The sequence below is a fragment of the Trachurus japonicus genome, chromosome 14, assembly GCF_045865225.1.
Source record: "Trachurus japonicus isolate A0001 chromosome 14, Traja_1.0".
NCBI classification, from domain to species: Eukaryota; Metazoa; Chordata; class Actinopteri; order Carangiformes; family Carangidae; genus Trachurus; species Trachurus japonicus.
In genome coordinates, this window is record NC_140920.1 from 14,837,614 (window position 1) to 14,860,027 (window position 22,414).

Genomic DNA, 22,414 nt, shown 5'->3' on the forward strand with positions numbered 1-22,414 from the left:
CTGAACGCCTGACCTGAGAATCCGTGGATGTCAAGGTTAACACATGGTACATAACAGAGTCATGTTGGTGTCTGGAGGTAGACGACAGAACTTGCACTTGGACCATCGAGTCAGAAGATTTTGGGCAGTAAATGATCATGATGAGGCTGCACACAATGATTACAAACACACTAGACCTCTAGTCTAGACCGTTTGGAAGATCAATGCATGAGCTCAGCCGACGTAGTTGTTCTGTTTAAAGACTACTTTCTCAGACAACATGAAGAGACAAATTTAATATTAGTTCAGCATCATCTACAGTGTTGATGTTGTACAAACGGTCTCTACCACAGCCACAAATGAAGTCAAGTTCCTGTCAGGAAGCCTGGTGACAACTGCTCCTGATTTCTAAATTGTTCAAAAGTTACACATGTAAAATTCTTTCATTTTATTTACAAGAATGAAAACTTTAACAAACCTCAAGAGAAACCAAATATTTTACATAACAACAGTGTGTATATAAAAAAAGAAAGATAAAGCAGTACACAGACTCAGAGATGAGAAGGCTCTATGGAAGAAATTTTGCTGAGGAGTCAATAAATGTCATAAAAATCAGATTTTAAGAGTTTTTTTAAAAACTTCTATCAAAACTGTGTTTGCAGAGAAAATTATGTCTATTGCACTCACCTTCATTTCCCTCACAAAGAAAATAAATGAATACATTCAAACACACACTTTTTCCTACTAGTGGTGCAGGCATCATCTGTACTCCGACTTGTGTTTACATATTTGTAAAAAGTACATATAAGGACAAAAAAGTACATATAAGGAGAAAGAAGATGAGAAACTCACTTCAAACAAAGGTGGACAAATGTCTTAAGGCTAAAATGGGTCACTAGTGTTGATGGCTCTGTTAAAAAAAAAAAACTATAACAAGTATGAGAGAGGGCATCTATAGCAAAGAAATCCACTCGATAGAAAACCTTGAGAGAAAAAAACAAACAGACTGGGACAAAATTAAAACCAAAGGTGTTCTCTCCTGTAGCAACTTCTCTTTGCAGACTATACCACAAATGATGACTTCTGTTTGAAATCCCCCTGAAGACAAACATATCAAATTGACATGGTCAAAATCAAAAGAAACTCAGCTGTGATGTAAAGCTTTTAGATGAACAACAGGCAGGTTCATACTTACATCATCCTCCTCATCACCATACGCTGTGTGGGGCGGCTGGTAGACCATGTTGGGTTTTCTGCAGGGGAAAAAAAGAGATGTTAAGATAGTGACAGAGATAATAAACCACTTTATTTATTATCTGCTAAAAATCTAATCAAAAGTATAACAAAGGAAAATGTCTTACTTTTCACTTTTCCCTGTGAAGAGAAAAGGGGAAAACATCAGTGGGATAAAGTAAAAGGAACAGAAGTACAAACATACAGCCGATTCTGTCAAGTGAGGATAATGCCTTCAGCCTTCACACTAATTAGTTGCCAGTGTGATTATACTGAAAATAAGAATACAATCCCTTAGAAAAGTAATACAGCCTTAAATAGTAAAAGCAGGTAGCTATAGTTTGTTTTGTGCATCCTGACAGCGTGCTCTGATTAGATTCAGTTATATGAATTTTGCAAATTGCATTAATCAGTTGCCATGGATGTTCTAACACCTCAATTGCCTCGTGTTGTTTTTAGAGCGGCATGCACCGTCCCCGTCACCTCCTGCAGTTGACTCATTTTCCCATCTAGTGCCCATGTTGTTGGTCTTACAATAAGATGTGGTCAGGTGCATTGTTGTCTTGAAGCAGCAGAAAGTAAGTGGCCAATTGACCACTGACCATTTCTCTATAAGTTTAAGGGCACATTGTGAAATTTCTGCTTCTGGTAATGTTTGGTCTTACTTGTCTTCAACTTTTAAAAAAGGAAAAATATAAGACAATAGCGCAAAAGAATATAAAGTCACTAACTTGCTGGCTAACTATGAACCTGGACTATGTGCCGCTTAATACAAAAACAACTTTCTTTTGGTTAAATCTATTCTAATAGACAACTATTCAGAGCAAAAAGGTCCCTGAAAATGTCAACATAGAGTGTTTGAACATCGACGATCACAGTAAACACTGTAACTTTACTATAAGGTAGAAAACTCACGTGGCAGGTATCCCTTCTTGTTGGCGTACCAAATACCGAATACCAGCAGGGCAACAAGCAGCAGAGCCACTATTACCCCGGCAACTATCCCTCCAGTGTTCACGTCACCTTAAAGAAAAAGTGAGGTTCATTAGCTGAATAACAGGTTGACTGTTATCAGGTAAACTTTTCATGCTCAAATTAATTCAAAATGAAAGTTGTATCTTCATCATGCAATTTAAAATATATACTTAATGTCAAAGAAGTTTACTGCTCTTCATGTTCATACAGCTCACTAGATGATTTTTAACTAATTACATTTTTTCATTTGATTCCCTGTCAAGGAAGCAGCTCAGACTGAAGTGGGCTATTTGAAATTAAAGTGAAGAGTGAAGAAAAATGTGAAGAGCACTTACGGACTTCCATTCTCACGCCTCTGCATCTCTGAGAAGGACCAGCTTCGTTGACAGCCTCACAGTAGTACTCACCGGCTTCCCCCTTGGCTGTCCTTGAAAATTTCTGCAGAGACAGACAAAAAACAAAATGGTGTTGTTGGTGTTTTGTTTTGTTTTGTTTTCAAAAGACACAGCTGCTGAAGTAAAGATGTGCAACGTAACGGGGTGTAGCTGACCAGCTCGCCAGTAGCGGGGTTCAGGGTGTAGGTGGAATTTCGGAAAGCAGCAATCTTCTTTGGGTCATCGGGAAGTGGGGTGCCATTTCTGAACCACCTGTATGTCGGAGGAGGGGAGCCAGTGCCGTCGAAGCAGGTCAGGGTCGCTGCCTTCTCTGTTGTCACCGAGGTGGGGATCCTGCACGTAGGCTTACCTGGAGGCACTGCAGGACATAACGTTCAGTGTGACACAGATTTCAGTACAGAGCAAGTTAGGGTATTGTTCGTTTTATGGTGGTGATAAGTAAAAAATAAAAAGAGGGATTTTTCTTTAATGTGTGATTAAAATGGACCATTACCTAGAACAACTACTTTCAGTACAGCTTCCCCGAACTGCCCATTGCCGGACACCTCACAGTTGTACACTCCGTTATCATTGGCGGTCATTTTGTTGATGCGTATGTTGCTTCCGTACATCGTCACTCTGCTGGAGTATGGCTCTGTGGAAAAATGTAGCTGCATTAGGTAACATAACATAACATAACAAAGCAAGAGCATTCAGAGAGCACAGGCTGCTGCCAAAGCTACTGCAAAATGTTCAACACAAAAAAGAAAATGACTCTTATTTGAATCATGAAACACGGCAACAGGGAATCATGTGATCATCAAGTGACTTGAATATTTGCTACTACTTAGCAGGAAGTTTGTTTAAAAAAAATAGTGGAAAACACATACACATAATCACTATATACATTACATAATCATTACTGGCATAGATGGATACTAGGTCAGCTGACTCAACTTGAGTACTACCTTCATTAAAAATTTCTATAGCATAGCTATTTTATATTAATGATATTTATTAATTTAGGTTCAGAGATATTTTAATATGCTACAGATGAACATAGACAAAAAAAAAAGAAACATTACTCCACTCACGGGTTGGTTTGCCATCAAAAACCACGTATGTCTGTGAACCTTTTGTGTTCTTAAATTTCCACTCCACTCTCGCGTCTTGACCAAAATCAGCTGTGTAAGTGCATTTCAGGTCAGTCCCTGAAACAACAAAAACAACAAAGTTCACAATAAATCCAAAATGAACATAAAACTGGACTAGAAAGGTTTTCACAACTATTATTTTGATATCATTACATTATGTATATGTGATGGCTCTCAGAGGCCTTCACAAATGAAACCCCACTTTTAAAACCAAAGATACAATATCTGATCACGTATGAAGATATGTTTGTCCTCTACACTGTTTCACAAACTTTCAATTCATTCATAAAATCTGTTATGCTTTGTGTCTGAGAAATAGTATTTCCTTGAAACTTGATTGTAACATTGTGCATTTTTTTTGGCAGAAACTTCACTAATTACAGAGTTCATTTACTTCCTGGCTCATCTTCTATATTCAATTAAAGCTGCATGTTCAGGACTCACCTTCATTTTCTTTCACCTTCACATTTGGAGTGTTTGTAGAGACTGTAAAGCCATCTACACCTAGACAGACAAACATTACAAATAGAAAAGGTAATAAGACTTCGAAAAAAAAATACATAAATGAAATCTATAGGATTAGGTTGGATGCATTAAAGACAGGAAAGGGAAAACATTTTATACCAATATACAGGAATATTAGGCACAACATGACTTATTGTACATGGGTCAGTGATAAATAAGGGAATTATTTAGTGAAAAGTTTTTATGGTTACATCACTTGGACATTTTTGTCATTGGCACAAAGAAATTAGCGTCACATCATTGACTGACTCACATATTGAAAGCGCTCAATCATTATGTTTTCTCATTGAGTAATATTGTCTTTGAAAACCATGTGACAAATGTTCATCACCACAGTTTTGAAAATGTCCTCTGTGTAAATTCTCACTTCCTTTATGCAAAGCTGATGATGATGGATTAGGGAGTGATAGACTAATGTCAGTAACTGCATGTTGTATTCACTAGGTTGGAAACCTGTATTTTGATCTCTATCATATGAGGTAAATCTTTGGAAGAAGCAAGACAAGCACACCCTGTGTTGTAATATTAACACAAGAGACAGCAGCAGTAGACAATAAGGACTGGTAGGTTGAACCACGGCTGCGATGACTCAGCCTCGATACGGACCAGCATCAGTTCTGCTTTGTTGTCCATCACAGAATAACATCTGACATCGACTCACTCACTGATCAGCTCAGAAAAGCTAGGTGCGCTCTTCAACTGAGATGACTGACGAGAGAAACAGGAAGTACTCTGTCATCAAAATGCCATACCTGAAATGTTTCAGTGCTTTGTCAATGACAGAAGTAGGCCTGAAACTACTAGTTAATTGATCAACTTAATTTATCAGCAGCTTACTTGATACTCAATGCATTCTTAGGTTTTCACGAGGTACTGGGAGGAAGAAGGGCTTTAACAATCGTGTGTTTTCATAAATTATTTATGTATCTGTTTATTAATTTTATGTATTTTCTTTTTTTGCAAATATGTATGTTTTGGGAGACTGATTGTTAATTGACTAGTGGAGAAGGGGGTAGGTTTAAATAAGAATGTTTCATCCTACTCCTTTTCGGACATGTTATTGTTTTGACTACAGTATTATCATTGGTTTTGTTTGTTTGTTTCTCAAATTACTTTCTTGTGTTACTCATACATGTTCGAAATAAAGCAAAGCAAAGGTCTGAAATTGTGTTTGATTATTTTTATCACTTTCCTTAAAGCAGAAGTAAGTGATATATTTGTGTTAATATAAGTCTTAAATAGTTATATCTTCCGACAGCAATCACTTACATAGAGTGTTTGGTCTGAAACACGGGTCTGTCAGTCACTCTGCTCTGCTCTGAGCCGAAGAGAAAACATTTATCGTATCCTACAGTTTTTATCCAATGAGGAGAGAGAACGGCATGCAGGGCTGTGTGTGCAGCCAAGGAACGCCGTGAATGTGGCGACGTAGGGACGAGGACTGTTATGGTGCGTTCAAGGAAACTCGTATTTTTCCGACCGTGAAGTCGTACCAGTTCGATCTGCTACGAGTTCACCGGTCGGAAGTTACGAGTGGCCGTTATAGTGACTTTCACAGGTAAAACAGGTCGGAGAAACACGAGTGGGTTGCCTGAAACGCTACAAAGTCGTAAGTTGTGACTTGAAGCTGTAATTTACGATTTCAAAAGCCTGCCTGGAACGCATTATTAGCGAAAACGACCGGACCACTTACTTCTGCTTTAACATAAAGCATAAATATTGCCTCTTTCTCAGGAAATAATTCTGCATTTAGGTTGTTGACGACTAACTGATATATAGATTAATTTAAGAAAATAAGTAGGATATGAATCATAATCAAAGTAATGTTCATTTCTGCCCTATAAACAAGAATTATTCTCACCATATATACACTAACGTATTTAGGGGAAGGAGATCGACCTCTGCTTTACAGACTGAAGCTCATCATTCCCACAGGAGCACTTCACACACTGATGTTGTGTTAATGAAAAACCACTTGAAAGAAAAGAGCACATCCCTTGTAAAGGACGGAGCATGCTCACAAGGCTTCAGGGTGTGGACAAAGAAAAAAAAAAGTGCTTCATGCGTGTCTGCTGAGCCAGAAAACTTCCGGTGAAACCGTCAACAGTCTGCCTGAAACTGAGTTGTCTCAGCCACAACAGCAGCGCAGCGACACCAGACACAGGCACCTAAATCATTGATGCATATAGTGACCGCCGGTCTGTCTCACACACCATTTACACAGCTACTGCTCCACTTTATATAACAACATACCGTCCACCATTGATACCACCACTTATTGTAAGTGCTGGGTAGTTGATGGTGTAACTGCTACGTTGTTGTTTGACCAGCTACAGAGCAGCAGCAGCAGCAGTAGGAGCCAGTTAATCATCAACTGTGAGCAAAGTCTGTCATTTGGCTTTAACCAACTTTCAACAGAGAGAAAAGATAAACAACAACTTCAAAGTAACTTGAAATGATCATTCAAATTTACAGATGACATTTTTTTATTGTATTGTACCGTAATGACAGACAGACTGGCTCACACCCTGCACACGTCTCTCACAGGTGGTCTCAGCTGAGATAAGGCGGCACAGTCACAGTTTTGGTTTGGCATAGATACTCAGGCTTGCGGTGTAAAATGAAACCAGGCCACTCCATGACTTCCTTGTTTGCATACTTTGCGAGTTTCAGGGTAGGAGAGATAAATGTCTTTCAAGGTAAATTGCTGGGAATACATTGAGGTAAGAAAACCATGGGAATCTCATTTTCAAGGCCAGACAATTAAATTCTCTGTTCTAATCAACAAATCTTAAGAGGTCTGTCTCTGATGCTAATTTGTAGTTCACGTGCAAAAACACCAAGTCACTACTGAAACAGAACAACTAGGACAAAGGTCTCAGATACTCACTTCAATTAATGCCCCATTCACACATACAAATTAGATTCAAATACCTGGATCACGTGATGTGTGGCTGCTGGATTTGTTTTTGTTTTTTCAAGCACAATTTTTCTACCACAGAAAAAATTCTGAGAGCCAAAATGCAAAACCTCCTATACAGCAGTGACAAGAAAAGGCACAGCTGTGGTTACCATTGTGTGATGGCTTTCTTTATAGGGAAGGTGGAGACCTGCTCTACTAGGACCTTTATGATAATCTCATTTTATTCACTGCAGCCTCATAGAATTTCATTCTCCTTTAAGATTACTGTAATATTCCTTTAAATACATAATGGTATAAGTAACAACAGACACAGGATTATGAAAACTGGAGTATTTCAAACTGTTTGTAGAGCACTTAATCCTACTTATGTGTGTGGTTGTATTTATTAAACTGATCCCAGTGCGTTTTAGATATGTTGTTTGTTGTATTTAAGAGAAAATAGTGTAAAACAATCTTTTTTCAATGATATTTCAACGCCATAACCTCCTGAACTCGGATACCGAGCAGGCCGAGGTTTTGTTTCCAGGCCCAGGCCCCGCCGTAGGCTACAACACACCTGGTAACAGCTCATTTAGTATTTAAGGGGATAAACAGTCACTAATGTCGTTACTGTTGCATTTTATGTAGCTGTTAAGTTAAACAGTACATCATCAAAGACTTTTAAGCGTCGACTGAACTCAAAATCAAAGAAAATAGGGGGAAAAAAACACCACTCACCTGTCAATGTGTAAAACAACAAAGCGACCGAAACCAGTCCTCTCACAATCATGTTTGGTCCTGATATATCCACGACACCGAGCCTCGGAAATAAAACGCCCGTGCAAAAACGAGCAGAAAACGCACAGAAACCTTTCTCGCGTCGAATAAAACACCTGAGCTCCGGTACTTCCCAATTTTGGACTGACTGAACCGACGCCTTGTTCGCTCTCACTGCTTCACTGCCGCCGCTCTCACCTGCTGAGCCTGCCCAGGTGACAACACAAACGGTAACTTCCGGTAATATGATCCCTCAGGTGGCTGCCTGCCTGCTGGCTAATGACTGGAAGAGCAGGTTGGACCAGAACAGACCTTTTAACAAACTGTTGTACGAGTTTAGAGTCATTTAGCTCTGCCCACGCGACATTGCGACATTTAGGCTACTCAGTTCCTTTTTCAGGCGAAGATCTTGCCCAAGAGAGTGTGTGTGTGTGTGTGTGTGTGTGTGTGTGTGTGTGTGTTGTGTGTGTGTGTGTGTGTGTGTGTGTGTGTGTGTGTGTGTGTGTGTGTGTGTGTGTGTGTGTGTGTGTGTGTGTGTGTGTGTGTGTGTGTAATTAACTCTTATTGGTCAGAAACAGGGAGAGGAGTGGGGAGTGGCTGTGGTTTAAACTCAACCCTCCCTTCCTGGGCCTGAAACACAACAAAATCCTCCCTATACTGACATACATTTTCCATCCCAGGTGTCTGAGGGTCCAAGGCAGATAATACAGATCATTAAAACTCTTCCTCACAATGCTTCATTCAGCAGGCCACAGGCCTCTCATCCTCTCCTCCCTTCGGCCTTGGAGATGTTTTGGTTTCACTGTGGCTCTTTGTGCTCTCAACTTTGCCTCTGAATGATCAAACAGGTTACTGGTATTCATTGCATTATGAATTAGGCTCAACACAAATCTATATGGTTTGCTTACAGGTTTTAGTTGTCTTACAACTCAATGGGTTGGTCAAGAATATAAGACACAATAGGTTAGTTAAAACATGAGACTAAACTCTACTACTACTTAAAGTGAATGCGTAAACAGGTACATAAATCCTACAGCCTACAATATAGGCATACCTGTACAAAAAATACAAAAATAGGAGATTTTTATTTGTAGAATCTGAATTTGAAGTGTAGAAATATCACATATACACATATAGGCTACATATCACAAACATTTGTGGGAAAAGGTTAGGCTACAACAAATCAATTTGAAATAATGATCGTCATCATGATACACATCAGATACTGTGCACCGATACTGTTTCATTTGTGTTGTGTTGCCTTCTCAACGCATTTCAGTCACTTTGTACGTAAATGACTTCCCCTATATATGAACTGAAACTGCTGATGCACTGTGACTGATGAATGAGTCAAGCTCACAGCAGTTTTATTAAATCAACACAGGCTATGTGTTTATCTGTCATACATCAGTGTGCAGTGCACACCTGACCACCTGTCATGTTCAAGAGAAAGTGAAACAGTTTCCTTGTTGTCATCTGGAGTGTGGTGTAACACGCTAATGACTCAAAACTCATCAGCAAAACATTATTGTCTATTATTATCATTATTATTACGCAAGTGCTCCTTAATGGATGTGTAAGATTAGGCAACATGATGACTCAAAGTGTGTGTGAGGACTTGTTCAACTTGTGTGAGCTTCTACAGGTAAATATAACTTTAGCTTGATGAAGTGCAAATTTAACAGTTGTTATTCTCTTGACTCGGCAGTAAAAAATAAAAATGTCATGCTCTGTCTTTAAACTTTGTCCAAAGGTGTAAAATTACAACATGTGACCAAAAGTATGTAGACACTTTGGTTTTGGGTTTTTTTCCTCATAATTTAGCCTTTGGCCGGTATTTTCAGCCCATGGAAATATGAAGGCAATAACACATAATGATGATGAATGATGTTTCAGTAAAACTGTTGCAGAACTGCAAAGAAAAAGTGGTGAGGCCTTATCGACAAAATGTTTGTCTAGGATTGAATTTGTCCTTGAATGGGAGTAAATCCCTGAATGATGATGTTGGCTTCCCTCATAAGAAGAAGCAGAAGCTGTTGTACTGTAGCAGCATGGTTTTAGTAATGCTCAGATAATGCATTCACACTCTTACACAGTGTAACCAGTTCTGCTTATGTATGTGTGTATTTTATTTTATTTTTTGCATTTGCGTCATTTCTGGATTTGTATTTGTGTTTCACTTCATATACTTTGTCCTTGCACATTAATCTCAAAACCAGCATCTCAAACAATACACTCTTCTTTGCATGTCATTAAACGTTTGGTATTTTTTCATGACAGTAAACCCTGCAATCACTTGCTTCCTCTATTTGCCACTTTGCACTAGCGCAGTGTGGTTTAACACAGTGAATGGAAAAATGTTTAGTGTGTACTTGTTTATTCATTTCTACTGTTTTGTGCTCTCTGTCTGATACAATAGAGAGATACATGTTGTGCATGTTCTCACCTAACATCGCCTGATTCTTGTATTTGACGCCTGTTTCTGACCTTGGTGTATACATTGTAATCTGTTTCAGCAAGATAAAGTTCACTTGTGGGGGGGTTGTGACAGATTCTACAAAACCCCTCTGTTCAATGTATTTTTTGTTCCATTCCTTGCAGACTACGTTGCACTCTGTTTGACTGAGAACCTTCTTTGCAAAGAATAAAACCCTTAAAAGACAGTCAATTTCAACATCTTTATTTAAGATCTTGCCTAACAAATTTCCACAACACTGCCCTCTACAGGAGATCGACAGCACATTCAGTGAAACAGTAATCCCACACACAAGTGTAAGACATGCATAAACAGGTTTAATTTACTTTCACATTATATTTATCATCGAGAAAAAGGGTCTCAACACTCAGCTCCATTCATTTTGATTTGTTTGTGCCATTCAACAAGCATTGTTCTTCTTTGTTGATGCCTTAAGATTTCAGTTGAGTTTATTGTCGGTATACAGTACATAGTAAAGCAGTGCTTTTCAGTGCATTTAAATGATTGTGCTTTGGCTACACACCACCTACTCAACTACAGTATATACATGAGTAAAAATCCTTTACATTATCAGAGAAAACATTGCACAATAAAAAGCGTATTCAATGTAAATGTATAAATAGGATCATCAATGAGGATCTGATTTGCAGCCCTCCGAGACATACTGTGTATCTATGAGCCTCGGCTGAACATGGATAATGTTTCTCAGGCACAAGTGGAAGGCAAAACAAACACTGAGGTTGTGTTTAGGTTTTCTAAGTCACTATCGCTGCAGGATTTCATACAGTAAAGTAGAATAGAGACTTGATTGCTCATGCATGCGTCATTAAACAGTCAAAAACGGTTTTAAAGTTTTTGTTTCTCTGTTTATCACTAGACTACACCCTGCCAAAGCTAAAGGTGCTGCCCTGCCCGGTTCTTATCGACAAGTAAGACACAATCTTCCACCAGAGGACCTGTGTGGCACAAGGTCGCCTCTGTCTCCTCTCATCGTTTGGCAGCCAAGAAGAGACACAGGGGACAGATTTCAGTCAGGCAAGATAGATTGCTTACCTTAAAGAGCGATGAAACTCAGCAATAAAGTCACACAAGGCAACTTTTGCGTAACAACTGAGCTGGGAAAATTTGAGATTGTAAGACAGTATAGAGCAAACTCAGTTTTCATCACTTTTTAAAGTCTCTCCTATTTGCAGCCCTCACTACTTTGTTATTAAACCGGTAGGCTAAAGCTCAGTATTAATTATTACAGAATATAGACTTTCAATTTCAGGACTAAGTCACATTCTGCTCAACACCCTGTTAGACATATCTGTCTGCATCCAATATATTTGTTCAGTACATTTCAGCAATCGATTATATGTGAGTGTACTGTAGAGTATAAAGTGTATGCAGTAGTACATGTGCTTAGTATTGAGTGCATGACGCTGAGTATGCAGGCCTGTTACATACCAATTACAGCATATATTGTACATACATTCAGTTCAACTCATTGCACTTTGTGCATACACACAATTCGTTGGGAGGCCGGTAGCTGTCACCAGATGATTATGAAGTGCAGTGTTAAAGTATGCAGCATTTTGGCGCCTTATTCACAGCCAGTGAATTTCCAGCAGCATGGGAAGTGTCATCAAGGTCAGCAGTAGGCCACTGCAGCTTTGTAATAGGACACTCCACGCTGAACACGGGAGGAGGAGCTCTGCAAAATAAAATAATGCAATTTCAGAAGGAGGAGCATTTTCTTTGGCAAACAAAATGTTTTCTTTTTTTTTTTTTTTTACATGTAAAATACGTAACCGGATGTATTAATACAGCTGTGGTGAACAGCGTCCATGAGCACACATGGCTTACTTTTGTCGACCACTGAGGTTTTGGTTGCCGTGATTCCCGTGTCGGGCTGTTTGATGTTGCAGGTGAAGTTGGACTTGCCGTTGGGCAGGTTTTTAAACAGCAGGCGACAGTTGTTCCCTGGGAAGATGCGAGCTTTGGCACGTTTCTTGAAGGGGGCATGTTGCTCCTCATCTGGGTCGGTGGTGTCAAGGAGTCTCTCACCTTGTGTGTACTTGCAAAATGCTTCTGATGACTCAGCAGAAAGCGCATATTTGCAGTCCATCCTGAGGTTGTGCTCGTCTAATGAGCAGTAGTGCAACTGAATCACCTTCTGGGCTGATGCAAAGCCTACGCACAGTATCACACAAACAGACAATCTGATATCAGATAGGTATTTATTAAACCCGTTAAAAGTTCATCATTAATGCAGCAATAGGAAAGGATGTGACACAAATGATCTCACCGAAGAGTAAAATTGTGGTGAGAAAGAACATTCTTCCAACTTTCCTGAAGAAAAAAAAAGAAAATCAATCCGCATGAAAACAGAGTTAGAGCAAACTCACACCAGATAAACACTGCACGGCACAGCCAACCATTTTATTTTTCTCTCCTGTCTTTACATTTATTTATTTTTTACAGTATTGAGCCTCCAAGCAAATAAAGCTGACAGTGCTGTAAAAGAGTGGGGGGTCAGATTTCAGAGAGTTGAATGCCACACTTCTGCAGCTCTCATGCAAACCCACAGAGGTTACTGTTGAAAAGTCACTGTGCCATAATACTGAATGACTGAGTACAACACAGCTGTTTAGGCTGCAAAGAGACCAACTGCAAACTTCACTGGTGAACTGCCAACATTGACGCATTTCTGAGCTTAACGTCCCACGAGAACATATAGGTTGATTATTTGCCTGCTTGGATTCAAGATGTTAAAAAAACACACACACAGCAGCTCAGTATTATTTTGTTTGCCTGATGCAAACCTTCTCTCGCCTTCATTCATGTATTTTGCAGCTTTATTGCTGACTCCAAAGATTTCATGCAGAATAAAAGAGGACAAAAGATCAGTCTGTGTAACAGAGTTAAATACCTTATCCTAGCTCTGATTCAGCAAATAATAGTACATGAAGCATTCTCACCTTGTCTGATGCAGTTTGAGCCTTCCTCAGTGCTCTGCAGTGTGATGCCAGGGGTAGATACAGTAGAGGTCGGCTTATAGAAGAAACATAGGAGAGAGGGAGGGGGACAAAAAGGGAAGGGGGAGGGGGAGAGAGGAGGTGGGAGAAAATGCTGCTCCAGTGGACTTTGGGGACATTTCTCTGTATTGCATAAGGATTTCTATCGATCGTTATCCACTGTTTTACCAGAGCACGGGGGATCACATGTCAATACACAAACTTCCGGCCCCATATCAGGAGAATGGATTCAAACAACTGAATGAGAAAGAAAAAGGAAAAGTTGTGATGAGGGTTTGATTAGCTGGGACACCTCAGCATGCAGCTGCTCTACATTTCCTCATTCAGTGTGCCAGTAATAGCCGCCGTGCCAGCAGGTTCTCAGCTACTTTAGCATTTTATAGGCTATATGTAAATTATTAATATAACTCAGCCAGGGAATTTAATTAAACAAACATATTGAGGATCTACTACTCTCTATTTACATTATAAAATAAATGCACAATAACACACAAGATGATACAGTATGTGCTATCATTGTTATCATATACATTAAAATCACATATATCTATCTGCATTTTTTATTCTATTTTATTGGAGCTGCTGTGACACAATGATTTCCTGCAAAGGATTAATAAAGTACTATTCTATTTTATTCTGCTCTACTCTACTATACACTACAGGCTAAGAGCAGTTTTGGTGCTGCCAATGAACCTAATGTCAGTGTGCTTATACAAAATAGCAATAATAATGTGCAGATGTTAGGTCATGTTAACAAAACATGTCTGTTTAGCTGATAATGTTAATATTTTATAAATACTGCACATGTCGATGGGAATATTGTTAGTTTTACAACAGTTTGGTGTCTAGGTGAAATGTCAGTTGTTCAGATGTTTACAGTAACTCAGCATGAACATCTGGATGAAAAGATCAAATGCATCGTGGAGGAAATGGAGGAAGTTTTATGATCAATAAGATGCCACACAACACCGCACTCTCAGCCGCAGCACACATATCTAATTTCTTCACGCTGTGGTGAAAACTAAGGAGAGTCAATAATCAGCCAAGAAATGCTGATGCTGAGCCAAGTCAGTCACTGGATTAAGGTCAGTGTTTCAACAAACATATGACAACATAATAACAACATACGTATCACAAGGAATTTCTTAAATATAAATCCGTTCAGTTTCACAATCTGGATGCTCTGTATCCACTGACTGCATTCTCCTCACAGTCCTCACACTGCCCATCCATTTCACTAAGGTCCTTCCTAGACAGCTGCTGAACGGCTGCCATACTGAAGCAGTCTCCCAGGACTCTGACAGAAGATTTGCTGAGGTCTCTGAAAGGCAAAAACCACAGCAAAACAACACAAGCCACTGTACTCTGCACACTACTTAACATCTGAGAAAAAAAAAACACAATTGTGTCTGCTCTGTGCTGATGTCAGAGGCAGAGAGAGCAGGTGAAGCACAGAGTAACATTCATTAAAGATTCTGCTGCGATCCCAGCTGCTCCTCTGCTGCTGATACACTGCAGGTGAAACACACTCATCCCCCCTTTTTTTTCTCAATGGTGCGCACAATACTATCAGCAGGCTCACTGTACTATTGTGTTATCACGAGGCACTCATTCAGTTTTCTGCCCCTTTGCCATAATAAAACTGTGTTGTATTTTCATAAGTGTAAAAATTAGGTTTGTAGTGAAGAAGCCTGTGTTCTGAGGGAAATTACATGTACGTATTGTACACTGCTGTTGGCAACAGCACAGTGAGCAGAAAAGCAGAAAAATGTGTAGTGTTAGAAATTATCCATTTAGTAAGGCCCAAATACAGATTTGTGTTTGTATATTTCCCAAACATACAACACGGACAGCATACACACAGCCACACCACAGCTGGGATGCTTTGCTGTAAAATCACAGTTAAAATGTTACATATTACAAGGCACCATTGGTTTTATTCTTTTTTTTTCTTTCTTTTTTTTTACCCAGAGCACTGCAGGGACGTCACCTATGTTCTATGAGGTATCTTTTAATTCACATGGAATTATTGTCTCCTTTTTTTAAATTTTCAAAGTACTTTTTGCAATTAGAAATAATAGCAGATTTCTTTAGTTGCTTGCATCATTTATCATCTCAAATGTGTGTGTATATTTAATATCAGTGCCTTTGCATCACTGTATGACGACACCAAAACATTCACGCACCACACACAACACTTGTCCCAATGACCCAAAGTAACCTCGATTGCAGATTTCCTACTCAACTGATCCTTGCCTGCAGTTTGTGTTGTGCTGCAGGCAGGACAGCTCATCCAGGCCTGTGGGATACAGTGATACACAGCAGCACAGTTAACACTTTTGTGTCTGTCTGCAGACTGAAAGCTTCTTGTGTTCCTTGGTTTTATTCACTGATGGTATTCATGTTCAACTCTGCCATGTTGTCCCAAGTTGACCTGTACCAGATGAAAACAGGGTTGACATACACCAGCTTCCTCTGAGCTGCACCTGTTTGTCACTGCATCATCCTCCTAGGCGAACATAATATTTGAGTTCTGTTATCATTTTGTGAGGAAATATTATAGTATTGTATGCATAATAATACAATATTACATGCATATTAATTTTTTTTACAGCCTACAGAGAAGTATGTCTTGATTTATCACTGACACTATTCTAAACGTTACAGGAAAAACATACAGTAATGAAAGAAATGCATGATGAATGTTCTTGTTTTTTCTACATTTGTCACTGTTGGTCTTTGCAATTTATCCACAGCATTAAAATAAATTAAATAAAGTAAAAAATAAATAAATAAAGTTAACTACTTATACTTACAAATTGCAGTTGTACATTTGTACATTCAGTCTTTGAACTGAAACAATGAGGGACCTCTCTCACATCTGCTCTGTCTTTAATGTCACTTGGGTCTGTAAAAATAAGATATTACGTAACTACTGTGCAGTGTGGCGTTGTTTCATGAGATGCCATTGAAGCATTGACAGCTTGGTATTTCTTTTCTATGATGGCGCTTCCAGCTTTTGCCCTGCAGAGGGAACTCTTCTTTTGCACCAAGATCCGTGACAGTGCCCCTGCACAGCATGTGTGCAGCTGAGAACGGTGGCAGTGGGAAAAGCAAGTTGATTGGCCGCTTGGCATTATGTATAAAGAAAATAAATCTGCACCTCAACTCAGTATTAAAAGTTCCAGTTCTGAATAGAAACCTAAATGCATCAAGCTTGAGTCACATATGAAATCTGAGTTAAGTGTCTTTTATATAGCACTGCTGCCCGATGCCAGTGAAACACGAGCCGTGACTGTCTGTGCAGCCCATGTGTGTGTGTGTGTGTGTGTGTGTGTGTGTGTGTGTGTGTGTGTGTGTGTGTGTGTGTGTGTGTGTGTGTGTGTGTGTGTGTGTGTGTGTGTGTTTGGGTGAGGACGTCCTGGCTGAACAGACGGCGCTGCTCTGCATAGCGGCACAACGGCGCAGCTCAACCCTCGAGACAGGGACCGAACATCAGGTAAGAGCCGCTCTCTGATCTGCAACCTGAATAAATAAGGCTCTGGCGCATATCAGCAGAGAAAGATCTAGCATGTTCAGATGTGTTCCGCGTGTGCCAGGGAGATGTCTGCATGGCTCTCCGACTCTCACACCTGCAGTAAGGACAAGATGTGCGCATATTCGGTGATGGGAGCTCGGCAGTTTGCTGCAGTGCAAAGTCTCTGCATGGGCGTAGTCCTATCTGCATTTAGGTTGCAGGGAGGACAGCACATCCAGGCAAACAGCAGCTGGTTATATAGCCTACTATCCTTATACTGTTAAGTTCTTTACTTAGTGTCTTAGATCATTGGCCTCCTGTGTTTTTTTTTTTTTTGCCTTAATCATCACTGTTGGTATCCTATAGCTGCGTCTTCAACTTTCTCATGTTGTCCCATGTTGGACTCTGCCAGGTGATAACGTGGTGTGAAGGTTATTGATCTGATCGGACAGATAGGCCACTGTTCAGCATGGAGCTGCACCTGATCGCCACGGCCTGTCTCCTCTTTGCCAGGATAATGATCACGCACCAAACTACTCACAGTATGTGTCTTCTTGTCATTACTGATGTTCAGACTGCCATGTCACAGTTCAATTTTACTGGCTGCATTTTGATGCTTCTGTAGACTGGAGTTAGTGTGATGCTGCATGTGCATTTATCCAGTGAAAGCTGGTTTTAAGCAGGTTGGTGAAGGTGGTTTTTTATATGATATGACATCATATGATATAATACATATAGCAAATGTGTTAAAACACCTGTCAATGTTATATATCTTATGTTATGTGAGGACAGAACTTAAACACAATCTGAGGCCAAGTCCAATAATACTGCAGCAAATGTGTCATTAGCTGGTTTAACCACAGGGATTTGTGAAGTTTGAGTGTGATTATGTAAACCAACAACAAATACAGATATTGGCTTTATTGGAAAAGCTTTCTAGCTCCTTTCTGCCTACACAGTTGAATGGAGGGTGGGAGGGGGTTGAAATGAGCAGCAACTGTAGGTTACATCATCCCAGAAGCACTTGATTGTTTTCATGTTCATTTTCTTAAGGCTTAAATATTGATTCATATGTTTTACACTTTGAATTCACGATCTAATTTGTTTTGGGATGATTTTCTTTTTTTTTTTACTTTATATTGGGTTTAAGAAGTATCTTTTTTCCCCAAAAACCACAGCAGTCAATATCCAGGGCTGAACACAGTGAGATTCATACTGTAATCACAACCTGAAGTGTCTCTACTAGACAGGGCCGTTGCATAGGGGAGAAAGGTGATCACATTTCTAGGGGGCACAGCCCAGTAGGCCCCCCAAAAAACCCTAAAAGCCTATCTTTCTATCTAAATTATTCTATATATAACCCTGACTAATACTCACACTGCTGCATCAGCATCAAATAAAGCCATAAAACATTCAATATTCATGAAATACTTTTTTTTTTTTTTTTAAACGGTTTGCTGGAGCAAGAAGCCCCTGCAAACTTTAGCTAACGTAGCACGGACAGGTTACTAGTGCAAGCTGAAAGAACAGAGAAAGACAAAACATAAATCTGGTTACTAGAAACGAGTGGAGAGAGAGGTCAGGAGCAGAGCCAGTGCAGATTATAAGAGCTTTTTTGGTGACTCTTACAGGTCGCTAATTATGTGATAATGTCAAGAAATAGCCAAGAAATAACAATTAATTGCTTCATACTGACTGTGAAGAAATAGCCTAGAAATACGATGGCTATCTAGCTGTACAGGCTGGGCTAGCCAGCTATTAACTTATCTTGCACCGGCTGCACTTCCACTGAGGCCGTGTGGCCTTGGGCTTGGCTATGCACAGTTGTTATTTCACAGAAATAACACAGTAATTACACAGGAATTGCCTAAAACATGATGAAGAAACTGATAATAACACTGTATAATACTCAATAATACTCATCCCGTATAGAACGAGACCATCCCGCATTGAAACATGACACTGTCTCTTAGTGAATCAATACAGGATGCCCACCTTTCTTTAATGCTACTACACTATGTTTTCTCATGCCTGGTATGACATCAGAAACAAGAAAACCAAAGGTTTCATGAGACATAGTGGAGCTCTATTAAATCAGGCAAGTTGTCTACCTTCACTCACCGTCATCTTTGTCCTGGTTGAAAAAGAAAAAAGAAAAAAAAAAAGAAAAAAGATAATACTCAAAGAAAAAAGTAGTAATGAAAAGCCAGGGGGCAGGGGCCCACTTCAGTATTTTTTCAGGGGGCGCAGATTTCCTAGCAGCGGCCCTGCTACAAGATGATGTCATAGTGTGGCTCTGCTTGATGAATGATGTTGAGATCATTGTCCTGGGAAAATCATTTTACAATGCCAATTCTCTTTTTTATTTTCAGAATAAAAAGGAAAAAACTGCAATGTGATAAATTCTTCTTTTTTCATCTCCTTCAGTGAACTCAGTGTCTACGTTTCTGTTCGCTCCTCGTGGGCCTCAGATGTTTCCATGTCTAACTTACCTGGAGCGAAATGTCAGGGTGGACTGTGAGTTCCCACCCACCTACCAGATCCCTGGGCCGTACTGTGAGTACCGGCAGGACAGTCGGCTGGTGGGCACCACCTTCCCCAACGCCGTCATCTACGTGTCCGTCGAGGACCGGAGGAGGAGCAACGTCAGCTTGGTCTTTCCCAATCTGTGCCGCCTCACCTGGGCCCCGCTGGCTGACGAGAAGCCTTACACCTACACGTGCCGGGTTTACCAGGGCAACAGCTGGAAAGAGAACAGCATGGCCGTGCATCACAGTGAGTGGAGTTTACTTCTTATGTCACTCTTTGTTTCTTCTGAGCATCAGTAGACGCAACATCTAAACTCATGTTCTGCTCTATTGCAGGGCTCCTGCCAATCTGCTGAGCATCAGTAGACGCAACATCTAAGGGTCATTCTTCAACTACGGGCAAATTTGTGTCCCTGGCAGATATAACAAAAACTGAAACACATTTCTTGTTTTTTATTTTTGGCACACTTACATGACATCAAGAGGATCAGATTCAGGCTCAGATTTGTGACATTCAATCCCTCTTAATGTTGAATTAAATTGTGATCTAAGAGTAACTTTATAGACAAGTGGTACATAAATCCCTATTTTAATTAAATGTATCATGTGTTGTAAGATATATTAGTGTTTTATGTATTTTTTGATAAAAAAGAACACCTGTCCCTTGGGGTCTCAGTCATTTCCACCACACCCCACAAAATGTAACTTTAGGGATGTTTTTTAAAGGTCAAGTATAGTTCTAATTACTCAAACAGTCTTTGTTAGGAGAGCACATGGCTGGAGAGCAGAGTTGGCTCCCTGGAAGGAACTGAAAGTAGAGAAAATCAAGGTTTAATGTTGTCAAAACAAAGAGTATGTTTATTGGTCGTCATTTCCAAACAGCTCATATTTCCTTTGAATGTACAAATAATGTAAAAAATAATATTTAATATTGTGTATTTTGTGTACATTTATTGATAGCTTTAAAGCTGAGATCATCATGCCAATATAGCATGAGATTTTTTTTAAAAATGTGACAGAATGTCATTTCCACAACAGTCATTTCCATCACTTTTTTGGAGGTGACTCAGCAATTTGTATGTCGATTGTCATTTCCAACACGTGAAGTCCTTTCCACCACACATTGTCATTTCCATCACATTACACATTTTCACATAAAATTCATAAGAATTAACAGTCAAACTAATAATATTTTGCAGTTTTGGAAATTATGCAGCTGAAATTTCAATAAATGCTCTGAAAAATGGGTTATTTTCATAATTTTGTTTGGAAAAATAACTTTTTTGTGGTGTGATGGAAATGACGCTTTCCACTTAATGTTAGACTAAAATGTCAAAAAATAATATATTATCTAAATAATTTTATCACAACAGCTATCAGAATGTGTTTCTATACATAACTGAAAAGTTAAATATCTGAAAAAAATATACATTTGATTTTCAAAAATTTTCAAGACCAAATTTGCCCGTAGTTGAAGAATGACCCCTAAACTCATGTTCTGCTCTATTGCAGGGCTCCTGCCAATCTGCTGAGCATCAGTAGACGCAACATCTAAACTCACGTTCTGCTCTATTGCAGGGCTCCTTCCCATCTGCTCTGCAATCAGTGTCAAATCTGCACCATGGCTGTTGTCACTGGTGATGTCACTTCCTATGGCTGTGGGTCTTCTGAGTCCATGAACTTAGACTTTCACACAACAAAAACTCAGTGGACATTTTACATGATTTTGACTCACACTGGTTTGTTCGCTTGCAGTTGGAACCGTATATGGGATGATTTTATTTTCTGTAATTTTATTTGTTAGGCAGCGAGTAGAAGCCATGAAAACACTAAAAAATAAATAAATAAGACTGAACAAAAAGCAGCAAAAATGACATTTGAGGTGTGAAAGGTTTTATGAAATAAACTCCATTCTCACCACTGTACCTTGAACACTGTTGTGTCATAACACTATCAAAACAACATAGAGATAATGTTGATTAAAGCATAATAATGCAACAGTGAATAGAAATAATTGTGTTTTATAATGGCTGTTAAAACGAGTAGATTATAGACAATCTTTTTAACTGTTGTCTCAATCAGGTCTCCCTTGTTCATAAGATTGTCGGGAACCGGTGTCTGTATTCAAACAATCATTTCATTAATGTTCAGATAAATATTAATTTTGTGTTTTTCTTTTGTTTTTTTGTTACAGATTCTTCCTATAGATTTATAATGCATCATCCTGCTTTTCTGAACAGAAATGGGTTTTATTATACTGTATATATAAAAACATTTATCTGGTGCTCTTGCAATATTCAATTATATGAAAAAGTGGAGAGCCCCTAGATTGGATGTATTGTGCTACAGATTCACCAAAGAGTGAAAATATTACAGCTTTTAGTCATATCTGCCCCTGATTTTAATTTGGATTGTGTTATGTTAAAGTCTCACGGCTTTGCTCAACTATACTTACAGTACTGTATGTAACCTTGATAGGTATTCAGATGGATGTTATGGCTTTTGAAAAATGAATAACTGCTCAAACACTGCCTTTCCTGCTAGCAATGCTAACCTCAGACACCTTCAGTACCTGCATTAAGAGGTTGTGAAGGTCACCTGCTTATAAAACAGCAGCTTAAGTAATAAAACCAGATTTCCCCCCTTGGACAGCAATAATACAAATTCTCAACATGATTGGGATGAATATTTTCTACTTGAACATCACTGGAAATAATTTCATTCAGCGCTTTCATGCTCATGTGCCCAACAGCCCAGTTTGCAGAGCAGGTTTTAGCTCTGCAGCTTCGCAGTCAGAATGATGCTGGAGCTATTTCCTACGCAGTTGAAGTAATAATTGACAAGACAGATAATGCCAAATAGCATATGGTTAGAACAAGAGATAGAGTAACTGTAATGTTTTGCACAGCAAATTCTCACTTATAATACTGGCCACTTTGAATTAGACAGTGCTG

General features: G+C 39.3%; 4 protein-coding genes across 5 annotated transcripts in view; 2 read left to right on the forward strand and 2 right to left on the reverse strand.

The window, feature by feature from the left end:
* Nucleotides 1-22,414, forward strand: part of LOC146974478 (leucine-rich repeat neuronal protein 4) — a 236,219-nt gene that overhangs the window by 129,079 nt on the left and 84,726 nt on the right. The window lies entirely within an intron of this gene.
* On the reverse strand, nucleotides 2,050-8,148 carry f11r.1 (F11 receptor, tandem duplicate 1). Its single transcript, XM_085797891.1, has 7 exons — nucleotides 7,881-8,148; nucleotides 4,160-4,219; nucleotides 3,656-3,772; nucleotides 3,076-3,216; nucleotides 2,738-2,940; nucleotides 2,523-2,625; nucleotides 2,050-2,235 (listed from the first exon to the last, which is right to left on the reverse strand). The coding sequence occupies exons 1-7, from the start codon at nucleotides 7,930-7,932 to the stop codon at nucleotides 2,108-2,110; spliced, it is 804 nt and encodes a 267-aa protein (XP_085654017.1). The 5' UTR covers nucleotides 7,933-8,148; the 3' UTR covers nucleotides 2,050-2,107.
* thy1 (Thy-1 cell surface antigen) lies at nucleotides 11,520-13,654 on the reverse strand. Its single transcript, XM_085797892.1, has 4 exons — nucleotides 13,359-13,654; nucleotides 12,686-12,729; nucleotides 12,244-12,570; nucleotides 11,520-12,091 (listed from the first exon to the last, which is right to left on the reverse strand). Exons 2-4 carry the CDS (start codon nucleotides 12,714-12,716, stop codon nucleotides 11,985-11,987), a joined length of 465 nt encoding a protein of 154 aa, XP_085654018.1. The 5' UTR covers nucleotides 12,717-12,729; nucleotides 13,359-13,654; the 3' UTR covers nucleotides 11,520-11,984.
* LOC146974485 (uncharacterized) lies at nucleotides 16,759-22,338 on the forward strand. Of its 2 annotated transcripts, none has more exons than XM_085797894.1 (4): nucleotides 16,759-16,914; nucleotides 17,345-17,474; nucleotides 19,360-19,707; nucleotides 21,039-22,338. In XM_085797894.1, exons 2-4 carry the CDS (start codon nucleotides 17,402-17,404, stop codon nucleotides 21,137-21,139), a joined length of 522 nt encoding a protein of 173 aa, XP_085654020.1. In that variant the 5' UTR covers nucleotides 16,759-16,914; nucleotides 17,345-17,401; the 3' UTR covers nucleotides 21,140-22,338. The 2 variants fall into 2 exon arrangements, with proteins under 2 accessions (XP_085654020.1, XP_085654021.1); XM_085797895.1 differs by lacking the exon at nucleotides 21,039-22,338 and adding an exon at nucleotides 19,797-20,761.